The sequence below is a fragment of the Taudactylus pleione genome, unplaced genomic scaffold (genome assembly GCF_031769625.1).
Source record: "Taudactylus pleione unplaced genomic scaffold, aTauple2 ptg001573l, whole genome shotgun sequence".
Classification (NCBI taxonomy): domain Eukaryota; kingdom Metazoa; phylum Chordata; class Amphibia; order Anura; family Myobatrachidae; genus Taudactylus; species Taudactylus pleione.
In genome coordinates this window covers 6169619-6187500 of record NW_028285970.1, presented here as the reverse complement: position 1 = coordinate 6187500, position 17882 = coordinate 6169619, and the positions used below count along the sequence as shown (strand labels likewise).

The following is a 17882-nucleotide window of genomic DNA, read 5'->3' as shown; positions in this document are numbered from 1 at the left end:
GCTCTGACATGTGCACCTTAAACCTTTTCCTCCTCCTGAGGAAGCTGCCGTTCTCAAACATGTCCCCACAGTCTGGGTGCAGAGCCCAGAAGCTGCCCTTCCCCGGCTGGTCGGGTCTCCGTGGGATCTTGATGAAGCAGTCATTGAAGGAGAGGTTGTGCCGGAGGGAGTTCTGCCAGCGCTGGGTGTTCTCACGGTAGTAAGGGAACCGGTCCATGATGAACTTGTAGATGTCACTGAGGGGCAGCATCTTCTCGCTGGAGCTCTGGATGGCCATGGCAGTCAGCGATATGTAAGAGTACGGCGGTTTCTGGTCACTGTATGAGCTCTTCCCTGGGCGAGGCATGCTGGGGGGATCAGTGCAGCTCACCCACAGTCACCTCCTCTCCTGGCTTGTAAGGGTATGATGATGGCTCTGTGCTATACACAGACCAGGGACGGCGCTATAGTCACTTACAGCAAAGGTGAGTACCCAGCAGCGTCACTCATATGTCCTGCAGAAGTAATGCTCATGTCCAGGTGTACTCTCCTCGCTTTAGCAGAAACAGAAGTTTGACAGGTCAGGATGGGTCAGGCTCCCAACACTCCAGCAGAGGCGGCAGCGTGACTGTGATCAGCAGCAGCAGCAGGTTAGATCCCTCTGTGAGAGGAGCCTCATCCTCCTCCTGAGTGTGCAGAGACAGGACCGAGAGGGGAGTAGTACAGGCAGCTCTGCGAGACAGGAGGAGATGAAGGAGCTCTGCCTGGTTATGTACTGAGCACAGAGATGCTGGGACCCCCGCTGCTGCCTCCTCATCGTCACATGACAGTCGCTGGGGGACACTGCGCTGCCCTGTGTGTGTGTGAGGTCTAGGCTGGGGAGCCACTGTATGCAGCGCTCTAGTCCCTGCTTTCCCTGCCAGCTTTGCCTGCATTAGGGGCACAGAGATAAGTGAGAGGGGACCTAGGATTGCTGAGGGGGATTCTTACACTCTCTATTGTCATGTATTATATGCATATATATAATCCCTACGTATTGGGGGATCCCTACAAGGTTCCATTTATGTAAAACTAATGAAATAAGTAGTCAGCTTTTCTTTAAAAATAGTATTTCGTCACAGTAACATAATACCAGTGTGTGTAACAAATAATTTTCACTTTATTGTCACCGCAGAGCTAAGCGCTGATTTTGCAACTATAATAAAGTCAGTGGTCGTTAAAAAGTAACTTTGAAAATATTTATCAGATTTTATTTTATCCTATAAACGTGATTTTTATGATAATTTGATCTTTTGGTGATAGCTGTATATTAGCCTGTATCACTGCACTGTGGGAAGTGTATTAAACATAGTATTGGAAATAAGAAGGTGTGCAAGTATTCATGGTTAGGTCCCATGTATATAGCAGTGGTTCCCAAACTTTTATGAATCACAGCTCCCTAGGGCATCAGCATTTTTTCACCAAACCCTTAGGCATGGGTGTAACTACCATAGGTGCAAGGGGTGCAGCTGCTATGGGGCCCAGAGCTTAGGGGGCCATCTTCCTTGTCAAAGTAATACAGGTGCCCTTACAGTCTTTTGCTACAGTATGGGACCTTCAAATACCTAGTTACGCTCCTGCCTTTAGGCCAAAAGTTTCTTGAGAAAATCACTACATATAATAAATTGTGCTTATATGTCATCCTTAGGGTCACTTATGTGGTGGTGGACAGGGTTGCCCTTCTGTTTGTTCACATATTTTGTCATTGGCAGCCACTAGCACTGCTTTTGCCTATCACATTGGTCATAAGTAATTTGCTGTGGTCCTATACTACCAACCCATGGCACCCAGTATAGGAACCACTGAAATATAGGATAAATGAGCCGGAATGCATGTTATATCATCTACATGGTGCTAAATGTTCATGAGGTTTATTTATACGTAAACCATTCTTATACTAGAACTGTAAAAATGTCTTCTAATGACATTAGGGGGTATATCCAATTGGGCGCAAGGTTTAGCGAGGTAAAAAAACCTTGCGCCCCTCGCACCCAATTTTGGATTACCACGGGTATGTGCGCTCCTGATTCCCCTGGTATCCAATAAGAAAAAAGTCGCGGGGTTATTCTCACCCCCAGTTGAACATGCCCCTATATGGTTAATTTGAATGTGGTCACATGGGGAGTCTGGCATGCATATATTAAACCTACTGAAATATACATGCATGTATTTATATCTAGTAATTAGCTATAATGTACTTAACAGGTAGAATTCTTCACTGAAGCGCAGTATCAGAGTGGTTAGGAAGGACAGTAACAAAAAATGATGACCTCTCCTAAATCTCATGGTTTTTGAGCTCAGGCATAAGAATGCAAAACACTCTGAAGGTTTTTTTTTACAAAGCATCGAATTGTAAAACCCGGTGCTTCTGATTATGTTTATGTCTGATATTTTAGAGGGCAATGTTTTTACTTGCTCAGTCTTGTAAGAAAAAACATTGGCTTTTAAAACATCAGGCATAAACATAATCAGAAGCGCCGGGTAGAGGGGGCGGGAGAGAAGTGGGTACTGTTTACTCAGGCATGGGCTTGTTGGAAGGGACCAGTGGTGGCCCTGGTCAGCTGCTGTCCCCTTCAGCAGCACTGCAGTGGGCAGTGCTGTTACACCCCGTTGCAGCACATATTGGCCCCTCCCCCAGGTCCTGATTGGCCAAGCGCCAGGAGCCTGGGATGTGAGTCACATGATCATCATGTGACATGTATGTGAGCGAGAACGACAGATCATACAACTGGGACCCTATGGTAATAGGAGACATTGTTTTTTCCCCACTATTATGTTTGCTCTCCTCCCGCCTATAGGTCCGTCTGAACTGAAGCGTAGCCTGTCTATTCCTGTGGAGCAGAGGGACCCGTGAAACGCATGCCGTTGGGAAACATGGCAACGTTGCTTGCGGCATCCGGAAGTGACGTGGACATCAGCGACGTTCAGAGGGTTCCTTGATGGTTATGACTAGAATAGAGGGCTGCAGGGGACCTGTGACGTCACACCCACATGACCCGGCATGAAAAGTGGAGGGGCGGGGATGCTAACGGGGGACCAAAAGTGTCCCCTCACGGGCTCGCTGCACTCGCCATGCTTCGGGCACGGTGGCTCGCTACGCTCGCCACAAATATGTATTCCCCCTCTATGCCCTAGTGGATGATAACACACGAGCGGTACAGCCTCCTGCAGCGATTATATATATATATATATATATATATATATACACATAAACTGCCGTTATATCAAGGCTGCATCTAAAAAAACAGATTTCTCCATAGAGAATTCCAGGAGGCGGGGGAGGCATAGTGTTTAAGGGGCTACACCTCAAAAGCTATAAGAGGTACCGGGCTGAAATTTGGCATGTGCTGGTAGAATGGTATGCAGTTGGGAAGCCGATGGACGTAATCCCGACAGCCGGCTTCCTGACTAAATCTAGACACCTGTCATTTTACCGACGCCGAGAGACCGGCACCCGGCATCCCGATTGAAGTGATGCCGGGCGCCGCTGCAGACAGCCGCGGGGAGGGGGAGGGTTTGGTTTAGGGCTCCTCGGGGGGATTTCGGGTTAGGCCCCCCCCCGGGAGGTTAGGGTTAGGCTAGTGGCAGAGAGGGTTAGGATTAGTCACCCCCCCGGGAGGTTAGGGTTAGGCTAGGGGAAGGGGGGGTTCGCATTAGGCACCCCTGGGGGGGATCTAGGGTTAGGCAACCCCCCGGGGGAATTAGGTTTAGGCGGTGGGGAAGGGGGGGTTTGGTTTAGGCACTTAGAGGGAGGATTAGGGTTAGGCACTGGGGGGAAGGTTAGCGTTAGGCACCACTAAGTAGGGTTAGGGTTAGGGGGGGGAGGTTAGGTTAGTTAATACTTACCTCGGGATGATCGGGATATTCAGACATGTCGGCCAGCCGCTGTCGGGATTTGAACCGCCGGACGCAAGTAATTCATACAGATTCCGGTAGAACTGTTGCTCGGTGCTGCATGCCAAATTTCAGAGCAAAAACAAACAAAATTAGGATTTGGGAGTAATCTAAAGCTCCAACTGTCACTTTTTTCTGACAATGTCAATTAGGACCACTTTTCTGCTGTTCTCTATGGAAGATTTTTGAGAAGCATAACTCAGGGTAGGGGGCAAATTTAGACTTAGGGTTTGTTTTATTAGGTAGCTATTGTTCCAGGGTAAGTGCTTTTGGGGTTCAGGTAAATTAGAAAGTTACAGTTTTTAAGCTATTACCTCAAGAATCCACCCTTGTATAGATAGGACTTTTCAACTTGTTGCGCAGACTCAGTAGGAGCCTCAAGCAGGTGTACTCACTGTGGCTTCACTTGGGTGTACCAAGATTGCTGTCGTTTGCGGTGGACCAACCCGGCAATGGCAGCGGGCGTAAGCAGGGACATGGTGGTGGTCAAGTAGGCGTCAGTGGCGGTGGTGGAGCAGTCGACGGCGGTGGATCGGGCAGCATCTGTGCGGCTACAGCAGCAGCGGTGATGTGTGGGCAGCGGTGGGAACCGGCGTCTGTTCGGGCATCCTCCGCGGGCCTGGATCCGAGAGGATCCAGTCCCTGCCAGCCACTCTGCCGAGTAGGGCAGCGGCACCCATTTCAAAAATGGCGCCAGAGCTGGGCGCCATTTTTAAAATGGGCACTGCTGCAGTACTCAGCAGAATGGCTGGCAAGGACTGGTATCTTATCGGATCCAGGCCCACCGCCGACACCCGTACAGGCACTGGGTCCACAGCTGCCACTGCCACCACTGATGATGTCGTGAGCCATGATTGGCTCACAATGGCCATCTTGGAATTTCAAAGATGGCTGCTGTGAGCCGATCACGGCTCCCTACGTCATCGGAGACGTCAGATGAGGGACCCAGCACTTCTGAAGAGGACACCAGAAGCCCTGGGGAGGTGGCATCCACCTCCCAGGTGAAGATGCCATGTGCCCTGGCAGGTTGGCGCCTGCCAGGCGAAGATGCCAAAGCCCTGGCGGGTTGGCGCCCGCCAGGTGAAGACGTGAGAAGTCCTAGTGGGTGGTGGCCATGCAAAAGAGCTGACACAGGATGCTGCCCACTAGGCAAAGATGCCGAAGCCCTGGTGGGTTGGCGCCCACCAGGCAAAAACACCGAAGCCCTGGCATGTTGGAGCCTGCCAGGCGAAAACACCGGAAGTCCTAGTGGGCGGCAGCCATGAAAAAGAGCTGATACAGGCTGCCGCCCACTAGGTGAAGATGCCAAAGCCCTGGCGAGTTGGCGCCTGCCAGGCAAAGACATCCAAGCCCTGGCGGGTTTTCACCCACCAGGCGAAGACGCCGGAAGTCCTAGTGGGTGGCAGCCATGAAAAAGCTGACACAGGCTGCCGCCCACTAGGTGAAGATGCCAAAGCCCTGGCAGGTTGGCGTCCACCAGGCAAATACGCCAAAGCCCTGGGAGGTTGGCGCCCATCAGGCAAAGACGCCGAAGCCCTGGGGTGTTGGCGGCCATGAAAAAGAGCTTAAAGGCCGCTGCCAGCCTAGGTGAAAGTGCAGATAAAATAAATTTTATTTAACAAATATGTCTGTTCATTTTAACATTTCTTTTACAGGTGTACTACAGGTACCAGTGGGCCCAAAACTCCCCGCTTGCTGGTACTTGTGGTTTTCCAAGTACCAGCATATGGGGGAGGCTTGCTGGGACCTATAGTTCACCTGCAAAAGAAAATAGTCTTTAAAATGCACAGCACATTACACAATCAACTGGGCACCCACCGCCCAGCTATCAGCCTGGGCCTGGGGTGCCCTGGAGAGGGGAACCCCCTTATTGGGGGGGTCCTCAGCTCCCCAGGGATCCCTGGCCTTGGCTGACAAGTGGTCAGGGTTAATGCTGCGGCTGGGGGGCCTGGTGAAAGGGCTCCCCTGGCTGTGGCATTCGCTCCCCGCTAGAAAAAGTCCGGTGCTGGTTCTGGAGAATACAGGGGGACCCTACTAATTTTTTCCCCCTGTATTTCCAAAACCAGGACCGGATCAGAGCCCGGTGCTGGTTGCACAATGTACGGGGGCCCCTACATCGTTTGTTCCCTGTTTTTTGGCAACCAGGGCTGGTTCTGACTAGCCCGGTGCTTGTTGTGCTTAAGTACTGGGGACCCCTACGTCATTTGTCCCCTGTATTTAAGCACAACCAGGACTGGCCATTAAAAGCCCAGTGCTGGTTGTGTTTTGGGGGGGTGGGCACCTTTTTTTAGTTTACACATTACATTTTTAACATAGATGCATAAATGGATCTCACTGCTGCGTTCGTGCATCTGTGACTGTGATTTTATTTTCTCAGGTGCATGCGCAGTACCGGTGAGCCTTCTGTCGCCCACTGATGCCCCCTTTATACTGCACCGCTGCCACTGCTCTGCACCACTGCTACTACCACTACCCCGCATGCAAACAGCCTGCCCCTGCAGCCATCTCACACTCTGCACCTCTCAAACCACCTCCTGTGTGCTGGCCCCTCTTCCATCTGCGCTAGTGTACTATTTTGTTGCCCTTCTCCCCTGCAGGTGGCCTGTTTTACACCTCCAATCCTTGATAGTTACAGTGTTAACAAATACGAGCTATAGTGCATATTTTACCAAGGATTGAGTAGTGGGGACTCACTTTTTAAAAGTAGCTGGGTCCCCAGGGACGCGCTGTGCTGTGGCCAATCCCTGACAGCTGGCTGCAGCACAACGTGTCCCCCTGAGAAAGACACAACGCTGTCTGTTATTGCAGCCAATGAGAGTCAGATAGATTCTCATTATATATGTGCTCTCTGTTCAAATGAATGGAAGACTGGATCAGTAAAATATTCTATTTAATAATAGCACATAAATATCACAATACAATCGCTAGTATCCAGATAATAATTAATCTATTAAAGGCAATAACAACTGATTAAAAAAGTGCTGGCGTCCCAGCTACTGATATAAAATGCAAGAATTTACTTGATCTCTTGGTAACCAATATAGAGTGCTCTGAGCGTGGCCACGCTAATATACATATGGTCCCATGGAGATGTTCACAATCATATCAACAAATTCAAATGGATATAGATCTCACGGGATACAGTGGTATCAGTATGATGTACACATCGAAGGCACTGTATGAAATGCTCTTCTAATCCTCTGGTGATGGCTGCAAAATACAATCAGCGTATGCCGCTGTGGAAAAGCATGCAGGGCTTGCTGGGCGTTAAGTCCTCCAGTGACTCCTGCCCCAGACGCGTGCAGCAATGTAGCGGCTGCGGCCGCTGGATGATTCCAAACAAGGTGTATGCTGAAGGTCAGCTGATCGGCACTTCCCGCTGTGCATATGGCGGGTAGGGCTTGCTGGGCAACTTGTCCTCCAGCAGCTCCTAACCCAAGCACGCCTGTGTTGGGGCAAAGCCAATAGCTGGCTGTATAGTCAACAAGTCCTGCTGAGCAAATGCTAACTTGAGCGGCTGTAATAGTAAAAAGATTTTTTACTATTACAGCCGCTCAAGTTAGCATTTGCCCAGCAAGCCCTGCATGCTTTTCCACAGCGGCATCTCCATGGGACCGTATGTATATTAGCGTGGCCACGCTCAGAGCACTCTATATTGGTTACCAAGAGATCAAGTAAATTCTTGCATTTTATATCAGTAGCTGGGACGCCAGCACTTTTTTATTCAGTTGTTATTGCCTTTAATAGATTAATTATTATCTGGATACTAGCGATTGTATTGTGATATTTATGTGCTATTATTAAATAGAATATTTTATTGATCCAGTTTTCCATTCATTTGAACAGAGAGCACATATACAATTTACTATCTGTATTGACAATTATTACCATCCACCTTGCGCAGTAGCTACACAGGTTGTTGCTTTCAGGTTGATTTCTTTATTATTTGGTCTTAGCTAGATCAAAGATTGCTACTAGCTAGCAGGTGATCTATTTTTGGTATTTATCTTTGAGCGCCGGGTATTGTAGTTTGCTCACTACATATATCTAGATAGATTCTCATTGGCTCCTGCTGTGGAAAGCCATGCTGGGATCAAGTGTCTGATCCCAGCATCGGCACAGCATCCGTGCCCGGCGCTGGGGCAGTGTGTTTGTTCCCAGCGCCGGGTAAGCCACCACGGCGGGTACCTGGTGAAGGGACCGCCTGGTGCCTTCCACCAGCATCGGCAGTAAAGTGGTGGCGGGAGAAGCTTGGCTCCGGGCGCAAGCTAAGCGGAGCTCGCTGCCTGGAAGCCAAGAAGCGGCGGCTGTTGTTTGGCACTGGCCATGAGCCAAACAACGCTCGAGGTCCAACAGCCAATAGGAGGCAGATGCGATGAGCCAATCGCAGCTCGCGGTGTCATAGCCCCACCCACTTGCGGCATCTTGAATTAGACGCTGCTGAGCGGGAAAGTTCAGTCCGGTGGCGGAGGGGAGTGAAGACCTCCCGAAGAGAAGAGAATTACGGTGCAGCAACAGTTCCGGCTGCTGTGCAACAGGCCAGAAGACGGCGTGATCAAGGAGGAAGATAAGAAGAGGTGGCACGCTGGCCAGGACAGGCCAGTGGCAGAAGAATGAAGCTGAGGACCGAAGAGGACTGCGGGGTTGGAAAGGAAAAGAGCTAATGAAGCTCCCCCCGCAGCCTCTTCCACCATATGGGTAGGCGGCCTTGGGCCACCATTATTTAACCCCTCCCTAGACCACCAGGGTTGTCGGACACTAGGCCCGTGGGATAAATCAGGCAATAGGCCTGTATATAGGTGGACACAAGGCCCGGGCTACATAGGGAGCATTAGGCCCAATTGAAGATGTGTGACCTGGGCATTAGGCCTAGGTCACTAAACGGCAAATAGGTGGGCCAATACTGGGGGCAATGCATAGAGGGTAAACTACTGGGGGCACTGCATATGGGGAGCTCTAAAGCATAAATTATGATGGGACCCAGAAATGGTCAGGTAGGACACCATTTTTTTTAAAGTGGAAGGTCCTTGGGACCCACATATTTTGTCACTCACCGCGTTCACTGAGTTAATAAATTAAAAAAAAAGCTATGAAATTCCATAGACAAAAAAACTTACTGTTTCACATGTCCAATTAAGGCTTCTTAGACATGATCTGAAATTTCACAAAACCTTCTGAATTTGTGCCACTCAAACTAAAAAAAGCAATGAAATTTTAATAATTAAGGCTGTCACCTTAATTAACCTGTTCCTTGTGAAATACAGATATGGTATGCCATCACAACCTGTGGTTAACTGCAGATTCAGCACTCTCATAGAGTGAGATTGCTGTCACTCACAAAATGGTGGAGCTTCTAATTCACAGAATTGTGTGCTCATTGGAATACACATATGTGCATGTGCATGTGCCCCTCCCCAGCTTAACAATACATTTCCCTGTACGCACCAGCTTACTAAACATCCCCCCTGTTTACCATTTTACCACAAACATCCACCTCCTCCCTGTTAACCAGCTTATCATACAAATGTCCCTGTGCCCACCTGATTTTCTCAACCATGCCCCCATGGTTGGGATGACAACCACACAGCTGGTTGTCAACCACAAAATTTAGGGATGTCTTCAGCAGCCCAAAGGAGCACGCATGGCTGTGAGGCAGCTCTCTGAAGTCAGGTAATGGGGCCTGGAACTCTGATGTGTGACAGTCCATGTGAAACTTATGAATCATGCTTTTAGCATGTACATCAGTAGCATTAATCCATGCTCTTTCTTTTGGGCCATGGCCCTTCTAATCAATAAGATACTGTAACTGTTCATGTCTAAATTAAGAATCAAAGAAGCTTTTGACCTCGTACTCAACTCCTTGTTGAGTCTGCACCTTGGGTGACTTCTGAGTGGAGGAATTATAACCAGAGGTTTCAACAAAAAGACATGGATTGAGTTGGGTACCCGGAAATTCAGAGGTAGATTCAACTTATAAGCCATGGTATCAAACACCTGTGAAATTCTAAATGGCCAAATAAACTGAGGGGCAAACTTCATGGATGGAACATTGAGTCTCAAATTTTGAATAGATAACCCAACTTTAACTCCTGGTTTCAGACTGAGAATGGTCCTACCTTTTTTTGTCAACATAGGTATTGTAAAGTTGTGATGCTTGCAGAAGAGAGTACCGTACTTTGCTAATTCTTGGAAAAATTCCATAAAAACACTTCAGAAGCTTGAACCGAAGAAGTAGATTGTCTGGAGGCATTGTTCTGAGCACACTTAGAACATGCGGCAACATATTGCTTCACATCTTCATGCACCAATAACCTCATTGTATCAACTCTTGGGTTTTTGTACTCCGGCGTGACCGGTAAAACGAAAACTGTGAACCTATTGTAACAGTTTCTTATGGAGATTTTCAGGCACAAAAGTTTTCCCTTGAGGGGCAGTGGGTACCAGAGTAGTATCAGAAATAGACAGAGGGTTGAGAATGGGGTGACTTTCAGTGGTTAAGGAGCCTTCATCCTTAGCCATGGATCATGATAATGCATCGGCTTTACGATTCCTGGTACCTGGTTGAAAGGAAACTTCAATATCAAATTGCGAGAAGAACAAGAACCACCGGACCTGATGTATATTCATACACTGGGCAGATTTCAAATACAGAAAATTATTATGGCCTGTATAAATGGAGATTGTGTTTAATGTCCCTTACAATAGGTGCCTCCACTCAAGTGCCAACTTCATGGGAAGTAACTCATTGTCACTTATGGCATAGTTATTCTCTGCTGGAAGGATCTTGCATGAGGGATGTACAGTAGCTGGCCATCAGAAGCTCATTGTGACAGAACTGCTCCTACTCCCATACTCCAACAGATGAGGTGTCAACTTCCAGGTAAAAAGGTCTAGTAACATCAGGTTGATTAAAGTCTGGTGGAGTGACAAATGCATGTGTAAGTTGTCAAAGGCATCCTGAGACCATTTGGTAGAGTTGGAAGATTTTCTGGCTTGGACTTTCTCAGGATCCATTTACAACCCTGTATCAGAAATTAAAAGGATGAGAAAAGGAATAAATTCCACCTCAGAAACACCCTTCTCCAATTTACAGTATAATTTGTTGTTAAACAAACTTAGGGCCTGATTCAGAGGTGCTCGCAAAAAGCGAGCACTCGCTCTGAATCAGGGCGGGCGCTGTTTTTTTTATTTGCGGCCTGCTGGCCACTCGCATAGCTGTGAGTTACCACCCACAGCTATTGCGAGCGGCCAGGATGATGGTCGAGATGGTCAAGACCATCGCGACCATTGGGCTTGTGACGAGACCCTTGTGGTAGGGTCTCGTGGCCGCAACCCCAGAGAGCTTCTGGCTCTAATAGAGCCAGAAGCTCTCTCACTGACATCACTGGTGATGTCAGTGGGGCCGCCCACAAATGGCAGGCATTCGCTTGGGAACGCCTCTGTTTGTGAAGCCACCTCCCCGCCACGCCTACAAAACGGGGCGAGCTGTCGATCAACATCAGCCACCCCTTTTGAAGTGAGCCACGGAGTGAGTGCTTTTTTCGCTCGCTCCGGGGCTTGCGCACTGGGCCACCATCGACCCGCTTGCGAGCGCTATGCGCTTGCGAGTGGGTCTGAATCAGGCCCTTAGCCCTCACTCAGGGCACTAGCTCACTTCTTAAGCCCTCTCTATAAAAGCAGCTAATTTGCATGAAAGTCTCTTGAAAATTGATGCAGGACTGGACACTGGCCTCCTGGCCTAGTATAGCTTTCTCAGCTTGTTGGCCTCCACAGTTTCCCAAGGATATTGTCAGAGGTATTGGGATCTCCCTGCCTCCTTGCAGGTATGAATCCTGACCACCTGGCCTGCTACACTCTGACTGCAGCCACACCTGAACTGTCTAACTGTGTCCACCAGCAGTCTCACCTGGGCTCTGGGCATATGGCAGCGATTAGTCTTGAAACCGCACCCTTTTTGTTTGGTGTGTGGGCGAATCCCTCCAGCCCCACACTGACTCACCAGTGCCCTCTGTGATGATACTGCCACACATCCCCCTCCCCAGCTTGAAACCCCTGGGTTCAGCAATGTCCTTCACTCTTCTCATGAGGGCCATCCACCGCATCCAAATTCATCCAGACTCTTGTAATGTCTGGGGGTCTCATCCTCCAAGTTCAGGAGTTTATTTTTTTCTTCAATTTATGGTAGCAATGGTATTTCTTGCTTTCTATATGAAGCACCTGAGATTCATTATTGAATATATCAGGCTTTAAGTATTTCAGGTACTTTTTCCCAAAGTGTCCTACTTTGTTAACTTCATCAACATCCAGCAATTTCTTTTCCTCAGAATCTTCTGGTTCTGACAAAGAATGACTTTTCCTTTTTTTCTTTTTAACCACGTAAAGGTTTCTGTGGCTGACACTTCTTAAAGGCACACCTTTTGGTCGACTTCTGCTTGTCACAGCTTTAACTTTCAGCCTTGAAGTACTGTACTGGCTATTGGCATACTTCATTGGCAACTCAACTTCTTTCAAAGAGTAATTATTATCCTGAGTGCCACCAGCATCATAATTTTCTGACCTTGGCTTCATGTCAGAGGATGTACTGGTACTACCATTCACAGATTCTGGGTTATCTTGCCCACATACCATGCTTCAATGTTTTTTCCACTGATCTTTAAACTTCACTTCAGGATTTTGATGGCTATCTGCCATTTCAATTAAGCTCATATCTCTTGGATCTTCTTGAGCATACGCTTTTTGGGCCTTGAACATATGATGAACAATTTCAACATGTTCCACCAGCACAGGTTGAATATCACTCTCCACAGAGGTCTTTATTTTCCAATTCAATTTAGTTGGACTTTTTGCTTCAAGCTTTGTAATGTGAGACCACTTCACTTCCTCACAGATAAATTCAGCTGTATTGCAAGTTCCATCCTGGTTGCACGAAGGCATTGTTTCATATACATGAGAATTACTCTTCACAAGACTGTCACCATTACCTTTCTTTAAGGTTCTGCTTTCCACAGCAAAACAGTGTGATTGGGTCACATTAACATCACTCTGATCACACGGTGACAACCGAGTCTCGTATGTGGAAGCCATCAGCATCTATGTAGACTTCTCTACATCCTGTACCTTTGCTTCACGGGATTTGCGATCATCATCTGTATATGTCACTTCTTTATCATCAACTTCAGACTCGGTTTTGCAAACTGGACCTGTTCCCCTTTGGGAGGACTTCACACCCTCAGCTGTCACTGCAAGCTGAAAGTTACTACAAGGTACTTCACCCCCTTTTGCCAGACAGTCTTTCAGAAAATTTCCCAACTTTGATACTTCAGTCCCTTCCTGGACACTGTGACATTTAAGGAGGATACCTTAATTGTCAAATTGCTGCTGACAAACATCATTCTTCTGTAACATCTTACTTTGTTCAAGCATCTCACTATTCGTCCGCTGCTCATTACAAAAGACACTCTGCATTGGTAGCATATCACTCTGTGCGCCAGCCTTTTCAGGATCAACCTGTAATAATTGCTGCTTGTGTTTATGTACTTCTGTCACTTCTGTCATCAGACACCATTTTGGGTCCAGAATACAATCTTAGATTGCCATTCAGCTTCCCCTGCTTTTCTGCTTTTCCCTCTATCACAGTGTTAGCTAACCTTGACACTCCAGCTGTTGTGGAACTATATATCCCAGCGTGCCCTGCCACAGTTTTAGCATGCCCTAATAGCAAAACTGTAGCAGTGCATGCTGGGTTATGTAGTTCCATAACAGCTGGAGTGTCAAGGTTAGCCAACACTGCTCTATCATGTGAAACGTTTACTGAGCCGCAGACAGCTGTTCTTTTAGCTGGCCAATTTTCACCATGGCGCCTTCCAACTTGCTCTCTGACTGCAGAAGATTGCTCTCCACAACTTCAAATTCAACAAGTTTCAACTTTTGTTCCGCTATTTGACACTCTGCCAAGTTTAATTCACATTGCAACGCCAGTTCTTCGGTATTCCTTTCCATTTGGAATTTTTGCAACTGGCTCTGTGTACTTAGCAGACATTTCTCAAGGTTCTCACTCTCCTTGCAATTTCCAAGCCATGCCATGTGCCTGGTTAAGTCTTTCCTCAAAAGATTCACTTTGCTCTGCTGTTTTATGCAGACTTTCCTCCAGAGATAAATTCCTTTCTGTCAAACATTCTGAAACGTCTCTGGCTGCAGCCAAGTTGGATGGGAGTGTCTGTACTTGTTCTTTAAAGCTTGCTTCAATACGGACAACCTCCATGCCCTTTTCATCACACATCAGGAGACATTTCTCCCTTTCTGCCGAACATTCATGAAGCTTCTTAGACAGAGAATTTCTTTCTAACTCACACTCTGCAAGTCTTTCTTTTGTGTAGACCACTAGAAAGTCTTTTTCTTCTGACATCAAAGTTAGCCCAGCAACTTTTCCTTGTGTGTGAGCTGTGTCACTCTGGTGTCCCTAGACACATTCTTTTAATTCTTCCACTTCTTGCTGAAGTACCACATACTTTTAATGCAATTCAACAATGTCTTGCTCTAATACTTCATTATTTGCTAGCAGCACATCATTCTCATACTTTGTAATACATTTGAATGCTTCAGCCTCCTCAAGGCATTCAGACACAGTTGCCAATTTAAGGTCTCTCTCTTTAAGAGCCTCAATTCCCATTTCTCTCTCATCTGGCTTTTGTTTAAGTGACATATTAAAAGAGGACAATTCTCTGAGCAATTTTTCTTCAACTTGCTTATGTACAAACATTTCTTCAGCTGACTTTCTCTTCAAGTAACTTATTTGTGCATAATAATATGTCAGTCTATCATGCATCCCTCAGAATGTAAGCTCTCGCGAGCAGGGCCCTCTTTCCTCACGTGCTTCTTCTTGCCATACTTTTACTTTCATTCACAATGGCACCTAAAACTGCTTACTGACACCCTGCTGCTTATTTAGGTGTTATGCAGCATTGTTTGTAAATCATGTACTTGCACTGCATTGTCTGTACTGTTAATAGCTGTTGTCTTGTGTGCTCATTTGTTTCTGTACTTTGTAAGGCGCTGCGGAACCCTTGTGGCGCCATATAAATAAAGGATAATAATAATAATAATAATAACTTTGTTCATATGTCAAACTCTTCCATGCTGACTTAATGTGGTGGACCAAGAACCTTATTACCCACACTGAAAGTTTTATTCTGCTTTGGCAAAATGTCTCTTTCTCTGGAACATTACTTGGAACCCAAGCATTTTGAAAAGTGTAACCACAGAGGATTTCAAACAACTTTAAATCACTTCCTTGTAAAACACTTTCTTTGCATTGATACTGTAAATTCAAGTCCTGGATTTGCAAATCTCCAGCTTCAAACTGGACCTTTGTAGCAGGCCTTCTGCCTTTAACATATTTCTTTTTATTTCCCATAATTCTTGTCACACAATACACAGGAATAACTTGCTTTTGTTTTCACTATATCACACTTAGCCTTTAAAAGTATTTTCAATACAGCAAAACATTTTTCTTAATGTGGCACTACAATTACCAGCATATCAAGCACTGTGTCTTTAACAGCCTTCCAAAAGGAATCTCTGCTCTGTCAGTATCAGACCTTGACTTAATGAGTTGGAGCATTTCAGCAGAAAAAAACACAAATTTTCCTTTAACTCTTCCAATGCTGCAGCAGAAATTTTCAATAATTGTGCACATTTCTCTTCACAGACAATATATATTTCATAGCTTGCAATTCACATACATTTGCACATCATAATGGTTTTTCACACATATGCAGACAATACTTCAACAGGCATTTTTTTGGGGTGGATTTTCTCCAGTCACCAGCTTCTTTGGCTTTATAGGAGAGTCCATTAATGTAGTGCAGTAAGCATCCATATTTCCATTTGTATTCCACATTTTCTGCATAGATATTTGTTTTGTACGTAGACCTGCCCGCATTCTCCACCATATTGTGATGACTTGGGGTAATTAGCTTGCTAGATGGTTGTCAGTGGTGCAGTGATAAGGTGCAGAATTAGAGTCCACACATGGCATTCCAATAAGTAATAAATGAAAATGGTGCTTTACTTCCAGCATGGAAAGCAGGAAACAAAATGGTCAGAAAATAATAAACAAACCTAGCCCTCACTCAGGGCACTAGCTCACTTTTTAAGCCCTCTCTATAAAAGCAGCTAATCTGCATGAAAGTCTCTTGGAAATTGGTGGTCTTTCATGCCATATGCAGGGCTGGACACTAGCCTCCTGGCCTGGTATAGCTTTCTCAGATTTTTGGCTTCCACAGTTTCCCAAGGATAGTGTCCGAAGTATAGGGATCTCCCTGCCTTCTTGCAGGTATGAATCCTGACCACTTGGCCTGCTTCACTCTGACTGCAGCACCACCTGCACTGTCTGACTGTGTCCACCAGCAGCCTCACCTGGGTTCTGGGCATATGGCAGCCATTAGTCTTGAAAATGCACCCTTTTTGTTCTGTGTATGGGTGGATCCCTCCAGCCCCACACTGACTCAGCTGCTCCCCAGCACCCTCTCTGGTGATACTGCCACATTGTTCAATCTGAGATGTTGAAGACCCTCCTTGATGTGCTGATGGTGGGACTGGACGTCAGAGTAAAATATGAGATATCATTGAGGTAATCCACTACGTAAACATAGAGCAAGCCAGAAGATTTAATTTACAAAGTTCTGGAATATTGCAGGAACATTACACAGGCCATAGGCATAACTAGATATTTATAGTGCCTGTCCCGGGTGTTAAGAGTGATCTTCCACTCATCTGGTCATATCTGAATGAGATTATATTCACCATGGAAGTCTATCATAGAAAATATGGTAGCTCCCTTGACTCTATCAAACAGCTCAGAAGTGAGTGGCAACAGGTATTTGTTTTTGGCTGTGATTTCATTAAGACCTCTATAGTCGATAGAAAAGTGGAGTCCACCATCTTTCTTTTTAATGAAGAACCTGGCTACAGCCGGAAAGGTGGAGGGATGGATAAAGCCCCTTTTGAGATTTTCCTTAATGTGCTCTGATATGAGTCTCTTGTGAGAATGTAAGTTATTTCCTCTAGGAGTATTTTTCTCCCCGGAATTAAGTCATTGGGACAATCCCAGTCCCTATGCAGAAGCAAGGTTTCAGCAGCCTGTTTATTAAACCTGTCTGAGAAATTTATGTAAGGAGATGGAATGGCTGCGGCTTCTAGACAGACAATAGTGAGATGAGGTAAGATTCGTTGAAGACAAGTACTTTTGCAAGCTATTTTCCAGGCTAGCATTTGAGGTACAGGCCAGTCAGTGTGTGGATTGTACTGCTGGAGCCAGGTAAAGCCAAGCACAAGCAGATTAGTAGCCCTTGGTATTATGTTGAAGGACAAAACTGGAGTGGATGCTGGAACTTGCTGTGAGTAGCGCACAGCCTGGATTGGAACAGAGTAAGTGGCAGCAGTGAAACAAATGGAGCCAGACTGCTGCAGCACACTGAGCCAGGAGAGAAGTTTTTCTAGCCATGGACTGACTGTTAGAACATGTTGAAATAGAGCACGTTGGTCCTTCATAGGCTGCACAGATCAGATGATCTGTTAGCAGGTTTTGATTAGTGGTTAGTCAGGTGATAGCGAGTAAGATGGCAATGCTCATGCTGTGCCAGTGCAGGAGAAGACTCTGGAGGGATGATAACCACCCTGTTGGTTGCCAACCATGAATTTAGGGATGTGATTCGGTGGGCCATTGCAGTACACATGGCTGTGAGGTGCCTGCTGAATCAAATAATGGGGCCTGGAACACAGATGTGTGATAGTCACATTTCAAAGCAGAGAAAGAACTAGAAAAAACACATCTAGAAGCAGAAAAAGATATGAAGGAAAAATATTTAGAGGCAATTATGGATATGCTCACTGCATAGAAGAAAGCCAAAGCTGCCACAACTGAAGCAGAGTTTTTGGAGACTGCAATATACCCTGTTATAAAAAGAACC

The 17882-nt window shown here is 46.4% G+C and overlaps 1 protein-coding gene across 1 annotated transcript in view; it reads right to left on the bottom strand.

Annotated features, from left to right (window-relative positions):
- FOXB2 (forkhead box B2) overlaps positions 1–664 on the bottom strand; it is a 1355-nt gene extending 691 nt beyond the window's left edge. The window contains exon 1 of the mRNA XM_088464066.1: positions 1–664. This exon is cut by the window's left edge and continues 691 nt beyond it. Within this exon, the coding sequence (XP_088320192.1) occupies positions 1–346 (346 nt within the window). The 5' untranslated portion in view covers positions 347–664.
- Positions 665–17882: the final 17218 nt, after the last annotated feature.